Source organism: Tachyglossus aculeatus, chromosome X1 (genome assembly GCF_015852505.1).
Source record: "Tachyglossus aculeatus isolate mTacAcu1 chromosome X1, mTacAcu1.pri, whole genome shotgun sequence".
In the NCBI taxonomy this organism is placed as follows: Eukaryota; Metazoa; Chordata; class Mammalia; order Monotremata; family Tachyglossidae; genus Tachyglossus; species Tachyglossus aculeatus.
Window position 1 is genome coordinate 77701389 of NC_052101.1, and position 12332 is coordinate 77713720.

Sequence of the window (12332 nt, forward strand, 5' to 3'; positions counted from 1 at the left end):
CTTGTGAAACCCAGTTTTCAGTCAACAGATGTTGCAAGAATATGCTTCTGATTCTCCCTTCAGTTTTTGGTTAATAATAATAATAATAATAATAATAATAGTATTTGTTAAGCACTTATTATGTGCCAAGCACTGTTCTAAGCACTGGGGTAATAATAATAATAATGATGGTATTTGTTAAGCACTTACTATGTGCGAAGCACTGTTCTAAGTGCTGGGGGGGATACAAGGTGATCAGGTTGTCCCACGCAAGGCTCACAGTCTTAATCCCCATTTTACAGATGAGATAACTGAGGCACAGAGAAGTTAAGTGGCTTGCCCAAGGTCACACAGCTGACAAGTGGCTGAGCAGGATTCAAACCTGTGACCTCTGACTCCCAAGCCCACGCTCTTTCCACTGAGCCATGCTGCTTCTCGATAATATTGGTATTTTTTAAGAGCTTACTATGTGCCAAGCACTGTTCTGAGCACTGGAGTAGATACAAGGTAATCAGGTTGTCTCACGTGGGGCTCACAGTCTTAATCCCCATTTTACAAATGAGGTAACTGAGGCACAGATAAGTTAAGTGACTTGCCCAAAGTCACACTGCTGATAAGTGGCAGAGCTGGGATTAGATCCCACGACCTCTAATTCCCAAGCCCATGTTTTTGCACTAAACCACACTGCTTTTCCCCTAAACCACGCAGTTCTGCCTCCAGTTTCTACAGCTAAGCTCTGACAACAGATATGAATTTGTGCATTGTCTTCTTGAATTCTAGACACTCATAAAGGAAGAGATATCCTATTATGGCAGTTACAAAATCACTCAGTCCTAACCTCTTAGTCTTTGACGAGTGAAATACTCAACATTCTCTCCCCTGACAAATTTAGAAAATTGGTAGAATCTATATTAGCATTTGGATTTAAACAATCAGAAAAAGCATAACCTGTTGGAGGAAAGAAAACTGCTTTGGCAATGGAACAGAGTGACTCACTAATCTAATGGAGTTCTTTGAAGGAGTCAATAAAGTGTGAATAGATGAAAATCTGTGGACATAATATATTTTTAAAGATCCTTTGACAAGGTTCCACAACAAAGGTTTATTTAAAAAAAAACAACACAATAATCTTGGGATGCAAAGGAATACAGAAGAAGGCTAATAGGTGGGAAATCAATCAATCAATCATATTTATTGAGCACTTACTATGTGTAGAGCACTGTACTAAGGGCTTGGAGAAACAAAGGGAAGGGGCAAAAAGCCACTTTCCTCAACAGTGTAAACAGTGTGGCTCCCTAGGAATTGGTGATAGGACTGGTCATTTTTAATAGTCTTTGTTAAGCACTTACTATGTGTCAAGCCCTGTTCTAAGTGCTGGGGTAGACACAAGGTTATCAGGTTGGACACAGTCCCTGTCCCACATGGGACTCACAGTCTAAGTAAGAGGGAGCAGGATTTAATCCCCATTTCCCAGTTGAGGACATTGAGACATAAATAAATTAAGTGACTTGTCCCAGGTCACACAGCAAGCAATTGGCAGACCTGGGATTAGAACCCAGGTCCATCTCCATCTGGATGTCTGCCCGCCACCTAAAACTCAACATGTCCAAGACTGAACTCCTTGTCTTCCCTCCCAAACCCTGCCCTCTCCCTGACTTTCCCATCACTGTTGACGGCACTACCATCCTGCCCGTCTCACAAGCCCACAACCTTGGTGTCATCCTCGACTCCACTCTGTCGTTCACCCCTCACATCCAAGCCGTCACCAAATCCTGCCAGTCTCACCTCTGCAACATTGCCAAGATCCACCCTTTCCTCTCCATCCAAACCGCTACCCTGCTCATTCAAGCTCTCATTCTATCCCGTCTGGATTACTGTATCAGCCTCCTCTCCAATCTCCCATCCTCCTGTCTCTCCCCACTTCAATCCATACTTCATGCTGCTGCCCGGATTGTCTTTGTCCAGAAACGCTCTGGGCATGTTACTCCCCTCCTCAATAATCTCCAGTGGCTTCCAATCAATCTGCGCATCAGGCAGAAACTCCTCACCCTGGGCTTCAAGGCTCTCCATCACCTCGCCCCCTCCTACCTCACCTCCCTTCTCTCCTTCTACAGCCCAGCCCGCACCCTCCGCTCCTCTGCCGCTAATCTCCTCACCGGCCTCGTTCTCGCCTGTCCCGCCATCGACCCCCGGCCCACGTCATCCCCCTGCCCTGGAATGGCCTCCCTCCGCACATCCGCCAAGCTAGCTCTCTTCCTCCCTTCAAGGCCCTACTGAGAGCTCACCTCCTCCAGGAGGCCTTCCCAGACTGAGCCCCCTCCTTCCTCTCCCCCTCCTCCCCCTCCCCCCGGCCTTACCTCCTTCCCCTCCCCACAGCACCTGTATATATGTATATATGTTTGTACGTATTTATTACTCTATTTATTTATTTATTTTATTTGTACATATTTATTCTATGTATTTTATTTTGTTAATATGTTTTGTTTTTTTCTTTGTCTCCCCCTTCTAGACTGTGAGCCCACTGTTGGGTAGGGACTGTCTCTATATGCTGCCAACTTGTGCTTCCCAAGCACTTAGTACAGTGCTCTGCACACAGTAAGTGCTCAATAAATATGACTGAATGAATGAAAGGTCCTCCAACTCCCAGGCCCATGCTCTTTCCACTAGATCACACTGCTTCTTTGGTCTTAGTTGAACACCTGCATAAAAGATCTAGAGGAGACTAAAAGAGAGTGGTGGTGGGGGGGAGACAGAGAGAGAGGAGGAGGGAGAGAGAATGGGGGGGAAGAGAGGACCTAGACCTATTACAGAGAGCTCATTCAAATTCTCTATCGTTACCTCCACCTGAGAACCAGACTCAACGCAGGATGGCAAAATAGAATCACCAATAATCAAGGGCTGGAAACAACAGTTCACCACCACTGAGGCAATGTTTATAGGTTGAATTCGGTTCCCTGAAGCAGAAACGTGAGGAGAATGGTGACAGCAGGACACTCAAGGTAGATGTCCATATGGGATATTCTGAGCCACTCTTATCTGCATCTGGCTCTAAGTGGTTCCTTCCATACTAGCAGCTAATAACAGGAGCCAGTTAGGAAAGCAGCGGTCAAAAGCAGTAGTGCCTTTGACGCTCTACAGACTATTCCTCTAAAAACTCCTTGAGTGAGATGTTTACACTCGCTGCCAACACTTCCTATCATTTTCTCCTTGACCACCTGCAATCTGGCTTCTGACCTCTTTACTGAATGATGGAAACTGCCCTCCCATATGTCACAAATGACCAACCTCCTTCTTGCCAAATTCAATGGCCTCTACCCCATCCTAATCCCCTTCTACCTCTCAACCATCTTTGACACTGTGGACCACCCCTTCTCCTGGAAACATTATCTAACCTTGGCTTCACTGACACTGTTCTCTCTTGGTTCTCTTCCTATCTCTCTGGCTGCTCCTTCTCCTTCTCTTTCACAGGCTCCTCCACTGCCTCACACCCCATCACTATGGGTGTCCCTCGTGGCTCGATTATGGCTTGTCTTCTATTCTCTATCCACTCTCATTTCCTTAGAGAACTCATTCACTCCCAAAGCTTCGACTCCCATGTCTACATGGATGATTTCCAAATCTATCTCTCCAGCACATGTCTCTCTCTTCCTCCGCAGTCAGATATTTCTTCCTGCCTGCAGGATATCTCTACTTGGATGACCAAATGACACCACAAACTAAACATGTCCAAAACAGAATTCCTCATCATCCCACCTAAACCTTGTTGTTCCTGTCTTTTCCAACACTGTAGACAACACCCCATCCTCCCTGTCTCAATTTGCTCATACCTTTGGCATTATTCTCATCTCATCTCTCTCATTCATCTCTCATCGCTCTCAATAGAGGAGCAGCATGGCCTATTGGCAAGAGCCCAGGCTTGGGAGTCAGAGGTCATGGGTTCTAATCCCAGCTCCACCACTTGTCTGCTGTGTGACCTTGGGCAAGTCACTTACCTTCTCTGGGCCTCAGTTACCTCATCTGTAAAATGGGGATTGAGACTGCGAGCCCCACGTGGGACAACCTGATTACCTTGTATTTACCCCACTGATTAGAACAGTGCTTGGCACATAGAAAGCACTTAACAAATACCATAATTATTATTATTATTCAACCTTCATATTCAGTCTATCATCAAATCCTGTGGTTCTTCCTTCACAACATCTCCAAAATCCATGCCTTCCTCTCCATCCAAACTGCTACCATACTAGACCAAGCACTTATACCCTGCCTCAACTACTGCAGTATCCTCCTTGCTGACTTCCCAGCCTCCAATCTCTCCCTTCTCCGGTCCATTCTTCACACTGGTCCTCAGGTTATTTTTCTAAGAAAACATCCAATGCACATCTCCCCACTCTGAGAAATCGTCCAATGATTGTCCATCCATTTCCACATCAAACTCCTTACCATTGGTTTTAATGCAATCAATCAGCTCTCCCTTTTCTACCTAACCTCACTGATTTCCTACTACAACCCAGCCCATACACTTCACTGGTCTAACACCAACCTGCTCACCTTGATCACAACTATCTCGCTGACATCCCCTTGGTCATGTCTTCCCTCTAGCCTGGAACTCCCTTACCTTACATATGCCAGAACACCACTGTCCCCATCTTCAAAGCCCTCCTAAAATCACATCTCCAAAAGGCCTTTCCTTACTAATCCATTTCCCCACCTATTTGCTCTCCCTTCTGCATTGCCTAGGCACTTGGGTTTGTACTCCTTAAGCATTTTGATGCTTGCCCCATCCTCACAGCACTTAGGTACATACGCTACATCTTGTCCTACTTGAAATTGATTTTAATATTTGTCTCCCCTACTAGACTGTAAGCTCCTTGAGGGGAATAATCGTGTCTATCAAATATATTTGGCTCTCCATCACCTCGCCCCCTCCTACCTCACCTCCCTTCTTTCCTTCTACAGCCCAGCCCGCACCCTCCACTCCTCTGCCGCTAACCTCCTCACGGTGCCTCGTTCTCGCCTGTCCCACCGTCGAACTCCAGCCCATGTCCTCCCCTTGGCCTGGAATGCCCTCCCTCTGCCACATCCGCCAAGCTAGCTATTTTCCTCCCTTCAAAGCCCTACTGAGAGCTCACCTCCTCCAGGAGGCCTTCCCAGACTGAGCCCCCTCTTTCCTCTCCCCCTCCCCATCCCCCCAGCCCTACCTCCTTCCTCTCCCCACAGCTCCTGTATATATGTTTGTACAGATTTGTTACTCTATTTTACTTGTACATATTTACTATTCTATTTATTTTGTTAATGATGTGCACCTAGCTTTACTTCTATTTATTCTGATGACTTGACACCTGTCCACATGTTTTGTTTTGTTGCCTGTCTCCCCCTTCTAGACTGTGAGCCCGTTGTTCGGTAGGGACCTTTTCTTTATGTTGCCAACTTGTACTTCCCAAGTGCTTAGTACAGTGCTCTGCACACAGTAAGCGCTCAATAAATACGATTGAATGAATATTGTATTGTCCTTTTCCCAAGAGTTTAGTACAGTGTATTGTACCTAGTAAGTGCTCAATAAATACCACTAACTGATTGATTAATCCTCAGAAAACCCCTACCTACTCCTAAAGTCTTTTTCTCAAGTGTTCATACGTGAATATCCCAGTAGTGATGTCAGAGTCGGTTTGGTCCCAAGCATCCATAAGGATTGTTGTATAATCAATCAATCGTATTTATTGAGCGCATTTACTGAACATATATACATATATACAGGGGCTGTGGGGAAGGGAAGGAGGTAAGGGATGGAGAGGGGAACGAGGGGGAGAGGAAGGAGGGGGCTCAGTCTGGGAAGGTCTCCTGGAGGAGGTGAGCTCTCAATAGGGCCTTGAATGGAGGAAGAGAGCTAGCTTGGCGGATGGGCAGAGGGAGGGCATTCCAGGCCCTGGGGATGACGTGGGCCGGGGGTCGACGGCGGGACAGGCGATAACGAGGCACGGTGAGGAGATTAGCGGCAGAGGAGCGGAGGGTGCGGGCTGGGCTGTAGAAGGAGAGAAGGGAGGTGAGGTAGGAGGGGGCGAGGTGATGGAGAGCCTTGAAGCCGAGGGTGAGGAGTTTCTGCCTGATGCGCAGATTGATTGGTAGCCATGAATGGATATGAGGTTTATGAAAGTAGGGAGGGCAGAACAAGGACTTTAAAACATAGTGAAACATAGTCTATGTTCTTCCTATAAAGGCTTCAGGAAGATTGGGGCACCCAAAGAAAGACAATAATAATAATGATAGCATTTGTTAAGTGCTCACTATGTGCCAGGCTAAGCTCTGGAGATACAAGATAATTGGGTTGTTCACAGTCCACACTGGGCTCACAGCCTTCACCCCCATTTTACAGATGAGGTAACTGAGGCACAGAGAAGTAACATGACTTGCCCACGTTCATACAGCAGAAGTGGTGGAGCCAGGATTAGAACCCAGGATTTTCTGACTCCCAAGCCCATACTCTATCCACTAAAATATGAACAGGTGGCACAACTGGCTAATACACCAGTGTGACCAAGGACAATCCTGGCAGGTAATACAACCTGGAATGGACTGTCGGGTGGATATCAATCTCTCCAGCCACACCCATCCACTTGTATAAGGTGTCAGCAGTGTCATCTTTGAAAATGAAGTATGGCTAATACGATAGCCAATGAAGAAAGAACCATTTGCCTAGGCAAAGTGTGTATTCACTCATGTAGCTGAGATGCTGGCATTTTTTCTTTTTTCTAGAAGATTGGCACTAGGAGAGACAATCAAATTTTCACAGAACTAAAGCATCTGCTAGAGGAGTTTGCAAATGTGTTTGCAAAGGAAAAAAAAACCTGAAGATAAGAATAGCAATACCGTTCTATAAGATTTTCAAGGTTCTCTACATGTTGCCCAGCTTTGGTGCTTTCTGAGATGACAGTGTTTACACATAGTGGACCTACATATCAAGTCACTAGGGAGGTGATTTTAAAATGAAACATAACCCCATCCTGCCATCCTGGAGAATGACATGTTGCTTTTTTCAAGGGATAGTTCTTGGGACTTGAATTCAGGTTACAAAGGCTCTTTCTTCTAATTCAATAAATACATAAGAAAGTAAGTCTCCACTCATGTTTTTTCCTATGTCTTTTCAGTTGTTGTACATATTGAAAAATATGTGTTTGCAGAGAAATACAGTGGTCAATATGGTGCTACCTCCAAGTAGAACAAGAAAATCTGGCTCTAAGAATGAACTTTCACTTTGGTTAGAAACATTCACCTTAATGTGACAGGCTTTAGTTCACTATTTGACTTTGAAAACACCATCATTGTCATCTGCCCTGAATCACAGGGCTATAACTTTGGTGCTTTCTTGGTGCCGCCCTCTCATTTACCTCCCACATTAGACTTATCTCTAGATCATGTGAGTTGTTCTTCTACAATATTTTATGGATTTGTACCATCCTCTCCTCCCTCCGGACCACCACCTTGGTATAAACTCTCATATCCTCTTGGCTCACATCACCTGCTGTAATCATCTCTATATAGGTCTCCCTGATCCCAGCCTCAGCCCCTTTCAGACTAACATATTCAGATGCACCCATTGCAGTACAAACACATCACTGTCTATGATTGATTTCTCAAAAAATATCCAATGACTCCCCATTGTTTCTCACATAAAACCAAAATTCTTTACCATCAACTTCAAGGATCTCCAGCAGCTAATTTCCTCTTTCTTATTGGCTCTCTTCTCTTGATACTTCCAAATGTGTGCTCTTTCCTGCACCCAAATTCTTTTCCTAACCACTCCTCGCTCTTGACTCTCCCACTTCTGACCCACTGCTCACACCTTTCCCTCTGCCTTGAATGCTCTCCCCACTCAACTTGGCTAAACCTTTTCCCTCCCTCCCTTCTTTCAAAGCCTGTCTAGATAATCATTTCCATCAAAATCCTTCCACCATGACCATCATACCCTCCCTTCAACCACCTCAGCAGGCTGATGTACTCACTTGCATATTATTTATAAGTGGATAAATAACAGATAAAGCAACATATCTGACATCATTTTTTAACTATTATACTTTTGTTAACGTATTTCTGCTTGTCTTTTCCATTCGATGGTAAACTCCTTGAGCACAGGGATCCCATCATCTACTTTGTTGGTTTGACTTCCAAGAACCACATACAGAGCTTGGCACACACTATTAATTCATTCATTCCATCGCATTTAATGAGTGCTTACTGTGTGCAAAACACTGCACTAAGTGCTTGGGAGAGTACAGTAGAACAACAGACAGACACATTCCCTGCCCACAATGAGCTCACAATCTAGAGGGGGACACTTAAATACTGTAGACAGTAGACACTCCTAAATACTGCTGATGATGATTGGGTTTTTTTGGTTGAACTGGGGATAGAAGAGGCCCAACTGATTAACCACAGGAAGAATACAGAAAGCTTTAGTAGCCACACATTTAGGGAGGTATTGCTGCAGCCATTTTGCTTCATCTCCCACTCTTTGCCAATCTATAATTAAACTGAAGATTGGGGATGCAGAGCATCAACTAGGCTGTAGCAGGAAAAGAGACTGGTAGAGGTGAACTTTGAAGGTGAGCATCTATCTTCTTTGCCAAGAAAACAACACACTGAAATCAAATATAAAACACAGAACACAGTCCTAGTTCTCAATTGTAATGTGCACCTTTACAGAGTTTCTGCTTTTATAGCAAAATGTTTTATGTTAGGCTGTGGATAATTGAAAAAAAGGGATTACACAGGGAAGTATATATATATACTTTTATATATACTTATATATACTTATATATATATATACTTTTATATATATATACTTATATATATACTTTTATATATATATATATATATATATATATATATATATATATATATATAAAATATATATATTTTGCCACTGACAAGGCCAGGCAATGAGCAAAAATGTATGAGGATTTGTGGACATTGTCCTCTGACTCACTGTAGCATTTGTCTTCCTTATAAACACGCTCCCAGAGGCTGTCACTGGAATAATTCAACTCAAATCACTTCAATGTGAAACTTCTCGCTTAACGCTATATTCAGAGTACAGTTTCACTGCCTTGGGGTATGGGAATTTGAGACACAACTATGATTTCCTTATCCATAATGAGTCTTGCAACTCCAAATGTGGCCTGGTAAGAATGTGCATGATATTCTTTCCCTGGATAGCCCACAGACTTACAGTGTTGTCAATGTATGCTTCAGTCCATACCACATCATGTTCCTGGTCAATGACCTTAGGTCGGCTCAGAACATGGAGGTATTCCATTACATTTTCCTGCACATCAGCCAGAGTGGAGATCTGAGTGAAAAAACCTGTGAAACACCAAAGGAAAATCCATGTTATTTACACAGAGGGAAACCAGCAGTGTGCATTTCCTGTCTGCCTTTTATACTAGTGCAAAAAACAAAATATAAGATGAAGCAGCTAAAAAACAAAATGTCAGAAATTTTTAGCCCTATTTTAATAAGCTCAATCCTGATTTCTGTCCATCTATTCAGTTTGCTGTCATTCTGTTGTTTTATTTGATAACTCAATTGGATGTTAAGGTATACTTGCACCACCCTATTTTCTTGGTCCCTTAAGTCCATCCTTAAGTCCCTTAAGTCCATCCTGCCAGCCCAATATTTTATTGTCCAGTTAATTCCACCTTCAGTGTACTGCTCATTAGTCTAGACTTTGTTGGGAGTAAATGAAAGAAAACGAAGGAGGAGAGGGAGAAAGTCTTGCTCGCTTATTGTATTGGCTTTGATTTAGATTTTCTTCTGAAGATTTGGAAACCTGAATTGGAAGCCTTCATTGAAACACAGAGCCTTCTCTCATGAGAACAAGACACCCAGCAACATAAAGTAACCTTGAACCATTTGAACCCAAGAAGAAGAGCAAGACAATTATGACCTCAACACTCAGATATGCACTTCATAGCCTTTAATACCTTTAAACAAGAATGTGATAAAATTCAGATTTCCATCATTCCCCGCTCAGGTTGGGGGGAGAGAAAAAAATGTTTCCTCATCGGTGTTATCCAAAGGGTCACAGACCTGGGAAACTTTCAAACAGAGAGCAGCTGGCTTGAATTTAGTGTGCCAGTCCCAAACCAGGTGTGGTTTCTGGTTGCATAATAACAGCTTAGCATAGCTCTAATTAAAATGTATTGTCACTCCTTCCCTTCCCCACCCTAGCTGCAAGCTCCAAGCTGGCCTATTCTAGTTCTTTGCACAATCAAACCTGAAATTACAATAACTATCTGCAGGGACTGGTTGTTTAGTATACACTTGACTCCATGGGAAGCAATTTAAAATGATTGTTTATGCCTCCCTACTTCCCCACCTCCACACCCTATATTCCCAGAGGGAAATTACTGACCATGATGTACAATCCTCAAAATAAGCAATGCCCCTCCTGAGGACTTGAGTTGAGCTCATGTTGAGGAATGATGGAACTAACTGCCTTTCCAGAAAATAGTCCATCTCCTTTTCTTTGGTGGGCAAATCTCTTTACTACAGAAAGATGAACCTGCCAAGGTAAAGCAGCCTCTTTGTCATGGTGCACCTCTTTATGTGTAGTGGCTAGCTATGTTCAGATTTGAATTCCTGTACTGTAAGCTTCTGATGACACTGCCTCTCAAATATTTTGTCTTTCCAGATGTTTCTCTTTCCTAATCTAAGGCTAAGCTCTGATCATTTCCCTGTCTTGATTTGGGGCTCTAAGAGAAAGAGTTGAAACACTGGAGACAAGGTAGAAAGATCCATTTTTCTTACCAAAAGGGTCAACCATGTGGTCAGGGCCTCTACTTTTACCTCATAATTTATTCCCCTTCTTTCACTAGTAATGTTCCTTAAGCAATTTCTTTGCAACGCTGGCCTCTCCAGACCTCCCTTTCCATTTATGAAGCCTGGCCTCTTCTCTGGTTAATCTCTTGATTATGGTCTTGTGGCACTTTCACCAGGTCAGGACCCTTGGGCCCTTCCTGGAGAGGCCTTAATATGGCTCCACGCATTGCCACATGTGGGGGCTCTCTGAGAATAATAATAATAATTATGGTATTTGGTGAGCACTATGTGTCAGGCACTGTACTAAATGCAGGAGTGGATACAAGCAAATTGGGTTGGACACAGTCCATGTCCCAATTGGGGCTCACAGTCTCAATCCCATTTTACAGATGAGGCAACTGAAGCCCAGAGAAGTGAAGTGACTTGTCCGAAGTCACACAGCAGACAAATGGCAGAGCCGGGATTGGAACCCATGACCTTCTGACCCCCAGGCCCGTGCTCTATCCACTATGCCATGTTGCTTCTGCTGAGAAGTGGGGACTCTGAAGGGTATGAAGGTAGAAAGTGAGGAAGCAGTGTGGAGAGAACTGCTAAAGAACCACCAGGATGCTGGAAGTGAAGAAAGATGAGATATGAGAAAGAGACATGGAGCATAGGGAAGAAAATTTGTCCCATAATATTCCATGGGGTGACCAGCAGGAGGCCCTAAGCATAATCCTGGCAACGAGCCTGTAATATTAAAATACTAAATCACCAAATATGGGGAGAGGCAAAGAAGCAAGGCAGGAGGAAGGAAGGGGAGAGGGGCCCCAGGGGCTACCAGAGACTGGAAATTGTTTTTGAAGAATTTGTTTTGCCCTAAATCCCATCCAAGTGATGAGAGATGAGTGCAACCTCTAATGGGTTTTCAGGGGACACATGTTACAGACAGAGTGAAGTAATGGAGATTCTGGAGAGCAGAGTGGAAGTGCAGTGGAATTAGTAGCAGCTAGTCAGAGATAAAAGATTTCTTCTGTTTTTCTCCTTGATTGTTAGTGGCTGGAAGGAAAGCTGGGTGAAGAGAAGAAAGGAGGGAAGATTAAAGGAGCAAAGGAAAACCACTGTAAACAGAAATGCAGAAAGGGGAAGAAAGGAAGGGAAAGAAGTTAGGTATAGGGCTCAGAGCACACCAGAACCAAAACACATGGTTACTGTAATAGCACTGATGGATAGGCATACATTACTTAGAAATACTGGGAATAGGCAGAAAAAAGATGGCACAACTCGTACTAGTATAAGCATGTTAGGATGAAATAGTTGAATAAATAGTAGGATGTACAACAGACTATACCTACACACATAGCTGACTGGGGAAACTACCAGGATTTTTCAAAGCTTTCCAGTGCTGGAGAAATTCTAGCCAGAATCATTCTATTCTCCATCTTCACCCACTCCCTTGGAAAACTCATCTGCTCCCATGGCATCAACTACCACCTCATGTGGATGATTTCCAAATCTACATCTCCAGCCCTGATCTTTTTCCCCTCTATGCAGGC

The 12332-nt window shown here is 43.8% G+C and overlaps 1 protein-coding gene across 1 annotated transcript in view; it reads right to left on the minus strand.

The window, feature by feature from the left end:
- The window catches only part of CACNA2D3 (calcium voltage-gated channel auxiliary subunit alpha2delta 3), a 1043639-nt gene that overhangs the window by 336434 nt on the left and 694873 nt on the right, over window positions 1-12332 (minus strand). The window contains exon 13 of the mRNA XM_038772667.1: window positions 9206-9339. Within this exon, the coding sequence (XP_038628595.1) occupies window positions 9206-9339 (134 nt within the window). The remainder of the gene's footprint in view (window positions 1-9205; window positions 9340-12332) is intronic.